The sequence below is a fragment of the Tachysurus fulvidraco genome, chromosome 5 (assembly GCF_022655615.1).
Source record: "Tachysurus fulvidraco isolate hzauxx_2018 chromosome 5, HZAU_PFXX_2.0, whole genome shotgun sequence".
In the NCBI taxonomy this organism is placed as follows: Eukaryota; Metazoa; Chordata; class Actinopteri; order Siluriformes; family Bagridae; genus Tachysurus; species Tachysurus fulvidraco.
Window position 1 is genome coordinate 21,008,586 of NC_062522.1, and position 17,304 is coordinate 21,025,889.

The 17,304-nt window shown below is 38.5% G+C and overlaps 1 protein-coding gene across 2 annotated transcripts in view; it reads left to right on the plus strand.

The window, feature by feature from the left end:
* slc12a5a (solute carrier family 12 member 5a) overlaps nt 1–17,304 on the plus strand; it is a 144,600-nt gene that overhangs the window by 49,456 nt on the left and 77,840 nt on the right. Inside the window, exon 1 of one of the 2 annotated variants that reach the window (XM_047814201.1) lies at nt 3,784–4,334. The exons of the other annotated variant lie outside the window; for it this stretch is intronic. Coding sequence (XP_047670157.1) covers nt 4,280–4,334 — 55 coding nt within the window. The 5' untranslated portion in view covers nt 3,784–4,279. Of the gene's footprint in view, nt 1–3,783; nt 4,335–17,304 lie in introns of those variants that run through there. 2 annotated transcript variants of the gene reach the window in all.

The following is a 17,304-nucleotide window of genomic DNA, read 5'->3' on the forward strand; positions in this document are numbered from 1 at the left end:
GTCAGCTTACAGACAGTAATTATTAGTTAAGTGTATTGGCACTAAGGTGATGCTATTTAATGTTGTATTATGTGTTGTGTCTGCACGGGGATAGGATTACACTGTACATACTGAAAAACACTGACTCAGTGAAGCGTGGAAAAGTCTGACATCCTCCATCTGACATGCTTCTCTCATCGCTTGTAGCAGTTCCCATGCAGCGTGTGTGTCAAAACAAACTAAAGCCGAATTCCCTAACGTCTTGACCATCATAGTCTATCTCGCTCTGATTACATCATCATCCATCCAACTCTTTTATTTACCTTTGAATGACTGCGATCAATGTGTCCCGATGTATTTCATTTCCCCTGTCAAGTGTGGGGGAAACCGCAGGGGGTGCAGCATTTCTAGAGTAGTGCTGGGTTAAGAGCTTTTCTCAAGGGCATGATAGCAGCCATGTGTTTGACAGCTCTAGCCATCAACCCAATGTTAGTGTGACCCTCTGGCATAGATCTGCTTCTGTAGCACTGTGGCACTGATATTTGGATGGAAGTTTCTGTGTTGTTAATTATTAATATCATCAGTCAACAGTATTTAAAAGTATATTATTATTATTATTATTATTATTGTTATTATTATTATTATTATTATTATTATTATTATTATTATTATTATTATTATTATTATTATTATATTTGTTTATTTGTTTGTTGTTCATTAAAGTGTTTTTAGTATTAAAGTGTACTTTCCCATATCTAAGGGCTTGTGTGCATTTCATTTTCTTGAAATGTCTGCTTGTATTTAGATCTAAATGACCTTTCAACAGGTCCATACTTTTCAAAGAATAAAAAGTACCTACATATGTAATACTGTATACAGAGGGCTGACGATCATTCAGATAAACTCACACCTCATCACTGTTGCTACTCCAACTCTGAAAATATCCAGACTGTTTCATGAGTGACATGTCAGATATGTTGGGTATAAAAATGAGACACAAATGAAGGCAAGTTTTACTTCACGACTACCATGTCTTCAGGTGATGGGTGAGTGTATTTTAAAGACAGCTAGTAATGTACACATATTTGATTATACTGTATTAGTCCCCCATATTTGACATTAGTATATCTCTTTAAGGCTAGGTGTGTAACCACAGACATTAAACAATTACATAATAACTATATTTGTATAGCACTTTTAACAATGGACATTGTCTTCAATTAGCTTTACATGAATATAGAAAAATTCATTGTAAAAATGACAAGGTTTAAAATCGAAGTTTATATTTTGAAGGAAAATCTTCCTAAGACGATATGAGGAATGACATTGAGGAGTTTGATGAAATAATTTATTACAGAGTCTGTATTAAATATACTGTATAGAGTCAGTGGAATTTGTGTAACCAGGAGCTTCTTGAACAAATAGCATGAGCAGGATTTCTGATTTCATTATAGATTTTACATACATTCCTTCCTGCCCATGCCATTAAATGTTTAATGATGGACATCTGAGCACAACATTGACCGTGGCAACAGCAGTTCCAAACCTCTGCCACTGTAAGACATAATATCATGCCACATCTACACCTCATCTGAGTTCTCAATCTAGAGTGTGTTGTACTGTAATTTTGGTCCAATTCCTTTTTTAAAAATGAATAAAACCACTGCAGAGATCAGTGAGGGTTGTAATGTAAATGTAATGCTGGCTGCACGAATGGGGTTTGAACAACCGTTTCATTTTGTCTTCTTGTAGACTTGTGGTTCATGTAGCACATGTATCACTTGCTCAGAAAAAACACACTCAAGCAATATTCCATATCATCAGCTTTATATATTTAGTAATCTGGTATTTGCATCAGTGTTGGCACTCGTTCTGTGATTATTTAATTACATTAATTAAATGTAATTATTTAATCAATTAATTACTTTAATTTTAGCATATAAACTGAATGTGTAAGAAGCAACCCTACTAAAATCACCCTACTGAGTAATACATAGGAAAAAAACTACTAAATTAACCATTCTGAGCAAGCTACTAAACTAGCCCTACTGAACCAATAGTACTGAACTAAACCTACTAAGCCCAAGCTACTAATCCAACCCTACTCAACTAACCATACTGAATTAAAACTGCTGACCTACTAAACCAACCACTTCTCTACTAACTTTACTGATAAACCAACACTACTAAACAAATCCTACTGAACTAAATTAACTGATAAACCAACACTACTAAACAAATCCTACTGAACTAACTTAACTGATAAACCAACACTACTAAACAAATCCTACTGAACTAACTTAACTGATAAACCAACACTACTAAACAAATCCTACTGAACTAACTTAACTGATAAACCAACACTACTAAACAAATCCTACTGAACTAACTTAACTGATAAACCAACACTACTAAACAAATCCTACTGAACTAACTTAACTGATAAACCAACACTACTAAACAAATGCTACGGAACTAACTTAACTGATGACACAACACTACTAAACGAATCCTACTGAGTCAACATATGTAATCAAATCCTACTGAATTGACCCAATTAAAACAAACTCTTCTGAACTAAACCTTATATCCTATATTTGTTCAGGCTTTAATGCTTCAATGATTATTTTCATCCCAAGGTGTAGATATTTAACTTACTTTTCATGTCAGTTTGCTAATGATTGTGTGCATAGAAGCACTTCTCCAGTGAAACTCAAAGATTGGTTAATTTTTTATTAAATGTGCTTCATATGGAAACCTGTCATTTTCTGAGCACAGCAGATTAATGACTTTGGTTGCCACGGCAGCAGTGATGACATTGCTGGATTCATGAGATTAACACAAAGGTTTGTTTTATGATGTCCACTATCATAGCCCTAATGCCATTCTTTCTCTATTTTGCTCTCACACACATATGAAGAGCATTTAAACATTTAAACGCAATTTTTACTGTAAAATTAAAAAGAAAGACAGAAACAAACAAACAATAGCACTAGCTGAATATCACCACAATATCCAAACTGTCAGATATTCCTATCCTAGTGTAAACATTTAGTCCCCACTAAGATATAAAAACATGCTTACAAGTATATACACACATATGCACAGAAACACACACGCCAGCAGTTTGGCTTCTTTTGGTATTTTTGGCATTTCTATTTGAAGGCTTCATAAAAAATCAGAAATGAGGAGAGAGAGAGAGAGAGAGAGAGAGAGAGAGAGAGAGAGAGAGAGAGAGACTGTATGAGTGTGTGTGTGTGTGTGTGTGTGTGTGTGTGTGTGTGTGTGTGTGTGTGTGTGTGTGTGTGTGTGTGTGTGTGGGTCTCATGTCTCTTGTAGGTGGTGTAGTGCGGTCTCTTTTGATGTTTTTAGATGAACGGTTTTGATTCTTTCTGCAACCTTTGCATTAGAATAATAAATAAATCTTCAAATACAAAATAAAAAGCAGTATGTGCAAGGAGCATACAGACAGACAGAAGAAGGGAAACAGAGAGAGAGAATAAGGGATTATGCATATCACCTTCATCAGATGGGAAGAGATGAAGAACCTGTCTACTGCATCTCTCCAGACCTCTCTCCTCCCTTTTTCATGCTCCAATCATCATCATCCTCTCTCTCTCTCTCTCTCTCTCTCTCTCTCTCTCTCTCTCTCTCTCTCCTCTCCTCTCTCTCGTCTCCTCTCTCTCTCTCTCCGCTCTCTCTCTCCTCTCCTCCTCATCCTCTCTCTCGTGCTCTTCTCTCTGGTCATCATCTCTCTCTCAGGACAATCTCGTCCGTCCGTCCTTCGCTCATCTCTCTCTCGTTTGGTTTCTGAGGAGAGTGAACACTATGGTAAAGTCCAGGGAGAAATCACGTTAAGATTCAGGACCACTGAACACAGTGATCTCTGATCATAGTGTCGGTGAACGTGAAAGAGCATGCCTACATCCAGCTTCGTATGTGTGAGCGGGTGAGAGCGAGAGAGCGTTCCATCATCCAACTCCTGCAGCTTTTTCTCTCTATGATATCCTCCTCCTCCTGAAGAGAGTGCGAGAGAGAGAAGGGGAACGACGACAAGAAGAGAAACAGCATAGAGATTAAAAGCGTGCTCTCTTTTTTGTATCGTGCTGCTCCTGCTTCCTCTCACCCAAGGCAGGGAAAGAAAGAAAGAAAGAAAGAAAGACAGGAGAGGGCTCTGTCCATCCTTCTCTCTCTTCTGTCCCTGTGTTCAGCTGGGAGTGCAAGATTTTTTTCCACTGTTGGGGGACACTTTGGAGGAAACTCTAGGGACCAGGGAAACAAGGAGAAGCTGAGAGCCACGATGCTCAACAACCTCACCGAGTGTGAGGAGGGAGAGGGGGGAGCAAACAGCCAGGGTGAGTGGTGGAATCTCTCTCTTTCTCTCTCTCTCTCACACACACACACACACACACACACACACACACACACACACACACACACACACACACACACACACACACCATAAGCATTTACATACACTCCAACAAACAGTGTGGGCACTGTGATGCTGTCATGCTTTAATGTACAGATCATACACAGTAATGAAGGGATGAAGAGGAGGTGAAGCATTGAAAGAATGAGAGAGTGAAAGAGAGAGAGAGTAGGAGGGGTGTTTTTTCTGCTGTTGCTGCCTGCATCGTATCCTCTCTCCCCTTTTACTGCATGCGTGACGTGACTAGAATAGTAATAGGGTCTTTTGTTTATATGTGATGCCCTAGTGCTCACTCATGACACACTCATGACCGACCATGGACAGCGCTGCGCTTCCTGAGCTTCAGTCACTTTCTTAAAGTGGCTCATGTTGCCCAGTGTGTTTGGCAAAGCTGCAGGTTCTGAGGAGTGCTGTCACTCAACCGTTTCCAAAATCTCATCCCCTAAGTGCAGTGTTCCACATATAGCTGAGGCAGAGTAGTACAGCAATGTTAACAGCACTGACGCTTGGTTAACGGAGGACAAAACAAGTCTGGGTACTTCCTTCTATTATTTGGTAAATTTTGACATTATGGAATATACATTAATATTCATGAGTGTTCATGATCTGTCTCTCAATTACTGCATGTTTCATTGGATCGCAGGGGAGCTGTGTAAAGCACATGATACCGAATCTGTCTCACACCCATTAATCACACCCCCTTTTATGTGGAGCAAAGATATTACATAAGCTGTGTGTGTGTGTGTGTGTGTGTGTGTGTGTGTGTGTGTGTGTGTGTGTGTGTGTGTGTGTGTGTGTGTGTGTGTGTGTGATAATTTTAAATGATAAATATATATATATATATATATATATATATATATATATATATATATATATATATATATATATATATATATATATATAGTTAAAATTTAAATGACTAAGTAAATCTACATAAGAACATCACAAGACATTTCCAGCTTCTACATACTGACCCTGTCTGAATTTTTCCTCTTCTGACCTGTTAGTATAACTGTTATCTTCTCATCCTACATCCACAAACTACAGTGTCAGTGCTACTTTTTCTTCTGTACACAGTTTCTTCCTCTCTGTACTAAAAAGTGTGTTGCTGTCCATGGTGCTGAGTTGTCCGCTTTATTACTGCCTGAGTGACTTTATCGGGAGATTTGGGCGAGAGTCTTACTATCTTGCTTCGAAACAAAAAAAGGGCGTTTGTCTCCAGATGCATTCAGCATCCATCCTGTTAGCATATTCATGAGATGCCAGCTGATTATGCCATTTTGTTCATTATCAAGAGAAGAGTCTGCTTTTCATTCAGTAGGAGAAAAAATAAGACGCCTACTTTTATCCTTTCATCTGAAAGGTGGTCTGATTTCATCTGAAATGTGGACTTGCTCTTCAGGGTTTTGTAATTGTTTTTATTCAATCTTTGATTTAAAATCTTTCCTCTTCTTGTGTTGGTCATTTGTGCAGTTTTTACACATCGTTAATTAATCTCTTTTTCCAAAACCTGGTCTATTTTCTCCTTATTAGACACAGAATTCCATGAATTAGTGTGACTTTCTGTAAACCATGAAATGAAAATTAAGCTGGTTTAATGGTAAATTGTTTTCTCTCTCTTTCCATAACTAGATAATTCATTTTCAAATGGCTGCATCATCAAACCTGTTTGCTTCAACATAACACAATACGTTTTCTAGTATCACAATGTAATTATTTTCATATTGTGTAACCCTAACCAACTACTATCAGGGTTTATCTCACAATTTAAGGTAATAATCAATATGCTATACAGTATAAATAGCCATTTTCTTGGATATAACCCTATAAAGCTGTGACACTCTGGCAAAGGCTGCTGGGAATCCCACACACCCACCATGTCAAAGCAGTGAAGGAGTTAGTTATACATTCTATACAAATCTCACATAGTTTTATTAAATCATCCCCCTTTCCTTTATAATAGTACAAATGCTTTGTTTCTCTGTTGCTATGCAAAAGCAGGAGAGAAAATCTTCTTAAGCCTGCAAAATGTTTGTAGTTGCTTTTATCCACTGGAAAAAAATAACACTTAGGAAATAAAGTACACTTTCAGGAGAACATGCTGAAGAGAAGGTCTGTTGTGCTTTTAGGATGTATTTTCCCCCCTGACACTGTAAATATAAAGCTGTACAATCTTTATAGAACTTTAAAGAGGGTTCTGTTGGATGGTTTATATTTGAAATCCCTAAAAGGTTCTATATATAACCCCCAATAAGCCTTCAATCAAAAGAAAGCTACAGAGTTCTTTGTAGTCTGTGAAAAGGTTCAATATACTGTAGGTTATTTTATGGGTTCATTTATTCATTCATTCATTCATTCATTCATTCATTCATTCATTCATTCATTCATTCATATAATCAATCATAAAGCAAGTCTCAAATGGGGTTACATTCAAAGGTAGGGTGTACATATTTAATAATACACAGCACAAGTATAGAGGCAGTCACAAAAACAGTGATATGCAAAAGTATCAGAACATACAAACACTTTCATGGCAGATAATCCAAATCAGGATCATCAGCAAATAAGAAGAGGAGTTAAAAATCCAGAAAACTACAGCAACAAAAGAAACGAATGGCTTTTGTAAGGTCAAAGACTTATGGACCTGAGCATACACCTTGCAACAGAAGCTGAAACCAGGGGGATTAAAAGCATGAAAAACTAACATGCATAATGAGAAACAGACAAACATAATTAAAAGTGGGGACACTGAGTGTGGGAGTGCTGGTGGTTGCTACGAGGTGGAGTCCATGGCGGTCGTGTTTGTCAGGAAGCAACACAAAACAATGGCTGTGACATTAAGTGATGTAACACATAAATTATTGAGTAATTTCTTGTTATAATAATAGGAAGAATAATCTTGCAGAAATATCGAAAGCAGTATACTGAAGACAAAAATCCTGAGCAATATAAAAGATGATTGTAAATCCATGCATAAAGCAAAGTTTAGCTCAGAAAACTCTACCAAAAGTGTTCTTTATAGATAATTAAGAACTTGTGTAGATATAGATATCTTATGACACAATGATTCCAAGGGGGTCACTATTTTCTTGCTCCCAGGTATCACAAAATCAACAAGGAAAAGGACCATCTAGTATACTGTAGCATGAACCCATGAGGCATCCTTTTTTCCTAAGAGAATATGAATTGTTTATGTGTTGTTCTTTTTGAAGACCCTCTTCACTGTCTCTCTCCAGACCACTTGCCTTCCTTCTATGTGCCAATCATCATTCTCTCTCTCTCTCTCTCTCTCTCTCTCTCTCTCTCTCTCTCTCTCTCTCTGTCTCTCTCTCTCTCTCTCTCTCTCTGTCTCTCTCTCTCTCTCTCTCTCTCTCTCTCTCTCTCTCTCTCTCTCTGTCTCTTCTCCTAAAAGATTAAAAAGTCATTAATGATATAGTTACAGCTGTGTGCACATTTAAACAGAAATAATTCCCATTGTAGATGGGTTTTATTTTTAATTCAGATATAAAACACTATGTGTTAAATTACTACATGAGAAAGAAAGAAAGAAAGAAAGAAAGAAAGAAAGAAAGAAAGAAAGAAAGAAAGAAAGAAAGAAAGAAAGAAAGAAAGAGTGTGTTTATATGTGTGTGAGAGTGTATGTGTGAGACCATGAGATTTCAATATATTTATTTGCCACCTGTTAAAATGTCCTCAATTTAGATCCATGTGGCACTTTGTCTAATGAGTCGTCATGAAAATCGGTCTAAGTAAATAATGAATTGGTCACCCAGGGTTAGCCAAAGAGGAACTGGACACCTGCTTCACACATAAACACACAACCTCACACACAGCCGGCCTGGCAGAGTGTAGTTGTGATTAATGAGATCTGATTATCTGAAATGGTAACACTGCTGTGCCTGCTTTCAGTCATCCGGTGCTCTGGTCAGAATTAACGTCTTCTTGTTTTTCACACACACACGCACGCACGCGCACACACACACACACACACACACACACACACACACACACACACACACACACACACACACACACACACACACACACACACACACACACACTTACATGAGTATGACCACATCCAATTATAGCACTGGTTAATTGGCTAGAGAAGAAAGAAAAAAATGGGTTACACTAATTAAAAGATCATAGGTTCTATATTAAAAGGAATATATATGACATTAATTTCAAGTTAATTATGTCAACCTTTTGTCATAAAAAACAAGGTACAAAGAGGCCTATTCACACATTTCATTCTGAAGTGGCTCAGTGGAGAAGGCTTGTAATTACTCAAAAGACAAATGGTTTAGAATGCTGCATTTTCGGCTGCATCTCACTCACACAATCTCTCCACTGTGTGCAAAGTCAGAAAAGGAACAGTCTTTTTATATGTTCACCCAAACGTATCCAGAGCCCTAGTCTAATATCACCAAAGACTAGATTCTGGAATAATATCAAGTGTAAAGGGAAGGGAAAACGTTCTCTATATGGAGTGGTCCTTGAGTGTTTATGTATGTACTCAACAAACTGGATCTTAAAAGGTGAGAGAGAGGGTGTGTGTGTGTGTGTGTGTGTGTGTGTGTGTGTGTGTGTGTGTGTGTGTGTGTGTGTGTGTGTGTGTGTGTGTGTGTGAAGGGTGAATGCAGCTAAGGATACTTCAGTGAGACTGACGACCGGTTAGGCAGACAGGAAGTGACTGAAGTGGTCACAGACATGTCCAGTGTTGGTGTGACGCAGCTGTGACTATAGTGCGAGGTTCTGCTTCCACATCTCACTACAGCTAAAAGTGACCGAATGCTGTTTACTAGGCAGATAAATTAGCTTGAATGAATGATCTTTTCAGAAAATTGAAAACATTTTGTGTTAAAATGGTTTGTATAAAAAAGTGTAAATGTATAATGTTAGATTGTGCTATCTATCTATCTATCTATCTATCTATCTATCTATCTATCTATCTATCTATCTATCTATCTATCTATCTATCTATCTATCTATCTATCTATCTATCTATCTATCTATCTATCAGGTAACATTGTGCACAAATATTGCTAAACTTCCACAGCAACAACAGCAGACAACAGCGCACAGCTTAGCAACAAGCTAACCAGTGCACTATAGCGAAGAGCATTAGCAACAAGCTACCTGACTAAGATTAGTGCCAACTCTAATGTTAATTCTTGTCAACGAGTGATAAGTTAGTTCAGTGTTATAGATTTAAGGTATTGTATTTGTGTCTGTATATGAACCGATCTAAAGTCTATAAACTGCTATAATCTCAGTTAAATGTAGAGAAAGTGAACACTGGTCACAGTTTACAGTATACGGTCATGTTGATTTGAAGCCACTGCATAAACATGGTAGTTGAGAAGACTATACTAGTTGACCAGATGAAGTTGCACATTGAGGGAGTGTTTCTGCTTAGGCTAAAGTGAAGCTTAAGTGTTTTGTATCCAACATGAAGCTCATATTTTATATGCAGTATTCTGCTGTGAGTCAATTTGTTGTTAAACATGCGAAATTTAGATCAAATGAATGTGTAGGTCTGAGTCAAATATTTCTAAAACACAACATTTCCCAGCCAAACTATTCATGAGCAATGATGTGCTGTACATGAGGAACTTTTTTAGAAGAGGATAATGAACAATACACAATATTTGTAACAATGAATAATGAATTTATGACCTGAATTTTAGGATTTGAACTCAATAACTGCCGGACTGTCACTTGCATAAAGTCTTAACACATAGCGCTCTATGTAGGAAATGGATGCTAGTTTGCAAACAAACCGGACCAGCGTCTGATATTTTAGCCAATTTTTAGCAAAGAAGTTGTTCAATAATTTTGTGTTTCTGTCTGCTCAGGAAATTGAGAAGCTTTTATCAGTTCCTTAGGCGTCTGATGCTGTTCCCTCTGTCATTATCAGAAGAGAGGAATAAGGAGTTAGCGCAGCACAGTTGTGTAACATGGAGACAGCATTTAGTGTAATTATGCAGCAGTGAGCTTCTTTCTGAGGGTTACACAGAGAACACCCACATCCTCCACTCATTTTCTGTTTCTTCTCTTTCCCTAGCACAATAACGTTCTATCTATCTATCTATCTATCTATCTATCTATCTATCTATCTATCTATCTATCTATCTATCTATCTATCTATCTATCTATCTATGTCTCAAGACACAGCTCAGAATCTTTAATGAGGGAAAAATCTTCATAATTTGAAACACTTTATTATTATCAACAACTTCATATTAATATTATATTTATATAATAGCATTAACAAAGAATTGGCAAGAGTGGGACGTGTAACTTTCCACTATAGAATTATGTTCACTGTTTCTTTTTAATTTAGCATAGCCTGTGATTTAAAATAGATAAATAAATAAATTTGATTACAGTTGAGGAAAACTCACCATTATTAGTGAACAGCCTACAGGTACAATTTCACTTTTATTCATTTTTATTGCGATTTGAACATTTGATGTCTCAAAGCATCTTTACAGAAGTTTAGAAACAGAATAAAAATTGTAAAGTTTAGAAACAAATGACTCTTTATCTCTAACATCTATCCCTAATAAGCAAGCCTGAGGTGGTGGTGGCTTAGGATAAACTCCCTGAGATGATATGAGGAAGAAAGAGGAACCAGAGTTGGAAGGGAAACTCATTTGGGTGACAGTAAATAATGTTCTTTCTACAACAGTTTGTAGGCGAGTGGAATTGTACAACCAAAAGTGTCATTTCTGAGTTTACTACAGATTTTGGAATAGACAAATTCAAACGTTCGCTGATGAAGACCCGAGCACAAAGCTGACTGACGCAATGGCAGCTCAAAGACTGCATGATGGTCTCCATGTGATTCTGAAGAACCGGCTGTTCATTCAGATCTATCTCCAGCAGAGTGCACCACCAAGTGACAAGACTCCAACCAGGGGTAGGGCATCAGGATGGATCAAGTAGGTGTGGAAAGTAGAAGCGATCACACTGCAAACTCAGAACACTGGGATACATGGGATTGTTGTGGATGGTACCACATAAAAACTATGATGCAGTCTTTGGACTGTAATTACCACAATCAGATTTGTACTCAACTCTCCATCAGTGAACAGTTTCTAACTTTCACAGGAAATAATTCCTGTTAAGAATGAATTTCCTGGTTGCATTATTGCATTTTTTGACAATATAGTATCTATAGTTATAAAAAAATAAATGATTTATCCCTCTCCCCAGATCAGTACAGGTTCCATTCATTTTAAGTCAGGGTTTCTTCCACATGTCATCTCAGTGAGTTTTTTCTTGCCACCATCACCTCGTTTCTGGCTTGCTGCTTAGGGATGAATTTAAAATAAAAAATATATAATTTATATCCTGAATTTATACATTTCACTGTTCAGAATGTTCACTGTTAAAAGTGCTATACAAATAAAATTTAAATTTAATTTTTCAGTGTTGAGTTCTTATATTTATAAATATGAATTCTTGAATGTTTGGATTACTTAAAAATAATACGTTAGTGGAAAGTTCAGAGATAGACCTTAGAATTCTATTATTATTCTGTTATTATTTGAATAACGCTTTTAACAATGGACATTGTTGCATAGCATCATTTGCATAGCATCATTACAGGAATATACAAATCCAGAATCTAAATTACACAATTTTAATTTTATTTCTCATGAGCACGTCAGAGGCGGTGGTGGCGATAAACAAATCACTAAAATGATATCATACTGTGGCTTACGGTTAATAGACAAAATATTATTTGCACTCTTTTATTACAATATTCATTACATAAACATCTTTACTGATAGGATCTGTGGAATTGATTTTGCAGTTAAAGAGGTCTCTGGCTACAAGACGTTTGCGAATCGTCGACACTGATTATCTCAAGGAGTGACACATAAACAATCAATACCATAAATGAGTACAATGAACACTTGTTCATGACAATCACATGATTTAAAATTCTGTATACATGCTGTGTGGTAGTAACTGTGCTTCTGGAAAAACACAAACATATAGACATGTTTGTGCAAACTGTTTGTCTTTCATTGAAATGCAGTAATACATAATATGCATTTCCATGGTTACACTGTGTTGGCAAGGTTTCTCTGGCCCTACATGGTAACCTCATTGCACTCACACACACCTCCTCATATCGCCTCTGTTTATCTGAGAGAACAGACAGATCATAATGTCAGAGCTCTGAATACTGAACTAGTTGCTGTTGTGTTTTATTGTGTGTACTGACATGACACAGTTATTCAGGCTTTGCTAGTTGTTTTGTCAGCGCCTTCTTGTTTACGTTTTTATTTTTTGCCCGTTTTCTGGCAAAGTGCCTCGAGCCATATGTGAGATAAATGATCGGAGTGTGTGAGTGCATCCCTAGGAGCTCAGTCCTGCACCAGTAGTTTGTGTGTGGTCTTTTTGTATACAGTCAATTTGCTGGAAAAGCACTGATGATTTCTCTGGTGTGTTTAACAACCTACACACTCAAGTGTTTGATTAAATAAGCATGTGTGTGTGTGTGTGTGTGTGTGTGTGTGTGTGTGTGTGTGTGTGTGTGTGTGTGTGTGTGTGTGTGTGTGTGTGTGTATGTGTGTGTTTCCACTGGTTACTCAGGATTGTCTCATTCGCCATATGATTTATGTGTCAAAGAAGGAAGGTGGAATAAAGGAGTAAAAAACTGGAGCAGAACGACACAGGTAGAGAGTAATTGAACAGGACTAAGGAGTGCAAATGAGATCAAAGTCTGGGATGCTTGAATTCAATGCCAAAATCTCTATCAAACCACACACACATACATACACACAAACACTTCCAGTCTGGTGCATCAGTTTTTTATTTACAGAACTATTTCCAATGCTAATGCAAATGATAGATTACTAAATATAGACATATGAAAGTATATACACAGAGTCTCAGAGACTGAAAAACAAGCTGTCTTGGAGATGGCTGGATGAAGGCATCTATGTGTGTGTGTGTGTGTGTGTGTGTGTGTGTGTGTGTGTGTGTGTGTGTGTGTGTGTGTGTGTGTGTGTGTGTGTGTGTGTGTGTGTGTGTGTGTATGAAACTAAGTAATTGAATAACTAAGAGCTATAAATAATTTAGGTGAGTTTTATGTGTTTGAATACATTATATGGTTTATGTGTAGACCATCCTATTTAAAGCGATAAACTATTAATATCTCTCTCTCTCGCTCTCTCTCTCTCTCTCTCTCTCTCTCTCTCTCTCTCACACACACACACACACACACACACACACACACACACACACACACACACACACACACACACACACACACATATACACACACACACACACACACACACACACACACACACACACACACACACACACACACACACACAAAGAAGACTTTACTCATTTTTCTTATATTACTACACTATCAAGCTAAATCTGCATGCAGAGTCTCTAACACCCACAGAAGTCATCTAATTTTAAACATCCTGGCCCAAAGGTCCTTGGGAAATAATAAAACTTTGCAAGAATAAAGAAAGTGGGATGCTGCTGAAAATGTACAAACTCACATGTGTGTAGTTCATAACTTTATCTTTTACAAAAGTGCAAGTATTCATGTGGTGATTTGTAAGTTACAGAAATCTCTTAAAAACGTGACACCATTTTTTGAGGTACCGAGAAGTATGAGGTTCGCTATATTACCTCCGTCCAGCATGTCTTCACTTCCACTCCTCTCAAAACAATAATTAATATCTCTCAGGATTTGTATCTTAAATCTCCAGTATATCAGGGGGATTCAGGCTGATTGTTTGCTCAAAGCGGAACTGATAATATTTTTATCCTGTCAGATTGTAATTACAGAAAGATTTTGTTATTATTAAGTCTTCCACATTCATTTACTATATGACCACTACCTGACCATCGTGCCCATATGCGGTTGTTTTTCTGATAAGGCTTGGAAAGAAAGCTTCAGGAAACACTTGATCTTGGTCAGGACTCACAGAAAAATGGTAGTCCATCTCAAGGCGCTTGTGTCTAATACTCTACAATACTGACTGAGGAGTTACTATTGGTGGGAGGACAGCAGAAAATCCGAAAACATGGCACACAGTAATCTGCGCTCAGAATTAAAAACAGGAACCCTAAAGGTGTGGAGCAACAAGGCCCTCTGAGCCACTCTGTGCCACTGTTCCCCCTGTTAGTTTCAGTACATGGTTTCAATAGTGCAGCCATTTGCTCAGACCAGCATGATCCTACATATCAAAAAAGACCCTTTCTCTGTTGTCATATGAATCTGAGGCCTGGTGTCATGTTCCCTGCTGCCTATAATAGAAAAAAGTCACATTGACACTTAAAGTGCCATATTGTTCCAGAACAAGCACCCCTGATGGTTCTGTCTCCCTCTTACTGTGTGTGTGTGTGTGTGTGTGTGTGTGTGTGTGTGTGTGTGTGTGTGTGTGTGTGTGTGTGTGTGTGTGTGTGTGTGAGCGCGCGCGCGGGGGGGGGGGGGGTGTCAACATCAAACCATTCTACCCTTCAATGTGCACTAATCCCTTTAGTTCTGCAAGGTCACTTGATCCCTCACTTCACCCAGTCATCCGGCTCTCTCTCTGATCAGAGATTACAGAAACAACACCCTTAATCCCTCTCCTTTCTCTCAGCAGTATCCAACTAAAGCACATCATTGCCAGGTCAGCTCTATCATGGATGACTACAATCCTACTCAACACTTCCTGATTTAACCAGAAAAAATCACTAGCCTTTATTCACACATAGAAGCTCTTTAAAATTAACATTCACAGCATTTAGCAGATGTCCTTATCCAAGGAGACACAGTACAGTTTCTTCAATTGAGGGTTAACAGCCTTGCTCAGAGTCCAGCAGTGGGCTTGGCTTTTAACTTCCCAGTCAGTATTTCAACACCTTAACCGCTAGACAACCACAGGTCAGGGGATAATCATTCCTTGTAACAATCTAGAAGTAATCTAAACAGAAATGCAAAAAGCTTCATTACCTGAATAGACACTTGGAATATAAAAGAATAAAAAAGTATAAAAAAAAAAAAGGTCCCCTGGTGGTCCAGTAGAGGATCCCGGGCTCTCACTGCCACAGGCTGGGTTCAATTCCTGAGCAGGGAAACAACTCTGCCACCGAGGGCATAACTATCAGTGCCGGACATAAGCCTGGATAAAATGGGAGGGTTTGTGTCAGGAAGGGCTGGAGTTTGGTCTTTGTAGTTAATACAAGGAAGTACAGCATTGGAGTTTCTATCTAGATAACAGGATCCAACAGAAGATGCCTGAGGAATGGAGGATAAGTGTTCTAGCGCTGATTGTTAAGAACAAGGTTGATGTGCAGAGTTGTAGCAACTACAGTGGTATAAAGTTGATAAGCCACACAATGAAGCTATGTGAAAGAGTAGTGGAAGCTAGGCTAAGAAAGGAAGTGGATATTTGTGAGCAGCACTATGGCTTCAAGCCCAGAAAGAGCACAACTGATGCAATTTTTGCTATGGGAATGTTAATGGAGAAGAACAGAGATGGTCAGAAGGAGCTTCATTGTGGATTTAGAGAAAGAGCATGACAGGGTGCTGAGAGAGGAGCTATGGTACTTGGTGAGGATGTCAGGAGTGGCAGAGAAGTGCATCAGCCTAGTTCAAGATATGTGGGGGCAAGTCGTGGCCTAATGGTTAGAGAGTCTGACTCGTAATCCTAAAGTTGTGGGTTCGAGTCTCGGGCCGGCCACAACTGAGGTGCCCTCACACAAGGCACCGAACCCCCCAACTTCTCCCTGGGTGCAGCAGCATAAAAATGGCTGTCCACTGCTCCGGGTGTGTGTTCACGGTGTATGTGTGTTCACTGATGTGTGTGTGCACTTTGCATGGGTCAAATGCAGAGAACGAATTCTGAGTATGGGTCACCGTACTTAGCCGTATGTCACTTCACTTCAATTTTGGTATGTGTGAGAGAAGCAGTGAGATGTGCTGTAGGTCAGACAGAGGAGTTTAAGGTGGAGGTGGGGCTACATCAAGGATCTTTGAGCCCCTTCTTGTTTGCAATGGTGATGGACAGGTTGACAGATGAAGTCAAACAGGAATCTCTGTAGATAATGATGTTTGTGGATGACAGTAATGAGACAGAATACATGAGAAACAGGGAAGTAGAACATTGAGGTTACAGGGGGCTGAGGTCAAGAAGGTGCAGTAGCTTTAGTATCGTGACGGGGTGACGGAGAGTGTGGAAAAGAAGTGAAGAGGCGAGTGCAGTTGGGTTGGAGTGGGTGGAGAAAAGTGTCAAGATTGTTGTGTGACAGAAGAGAGTTAGAAAGAATCAAAGAAAAGGTGTACAAGACAGTATTGGGAGCAGTTCTGCTGTATGGGTTAGAGACTGTAGCAGTGAGGAAAAGACATGAGGTAGAATTGGAGGTAACAGAGATGAGGATGTTGAGGTTCTCTTTAGGAGTGACGAGGATGGACAGGATTAAGTACAAGCACATCAGATATGATTATAGAGGCTAGATTGAGATCACGACACACAAGACAACAAGAAATAAATAACAATGTGCTAATTTAAGTATTTCTATTTTAAGTGGTAGTCACTGTTTGAAGATGCCAGTTCCTCAGCTGTTCAGATATTTAGGGGAAGTTCATTCTACCATCTTGGTACCAGAACTGAGAAATGCCTTGATGCATTATTTCCTTGTACACTGAGAGATGGTGGGACCACTCGAGTAGTGCTAGAGAATAATAAAAATAGGAATAAGAATAAGAATATGCTGTCGTCCCTCGTGTACAGTGTCTCTTTAAATATGACTATATGTAGAGGCAGTAACATTTGTGAACTAAGGGATATGGACACAGATGGTGTTTGCTGGAATGTTATATAATTGTCTTGTTCAGCCACAGGCTTATGGAGTCT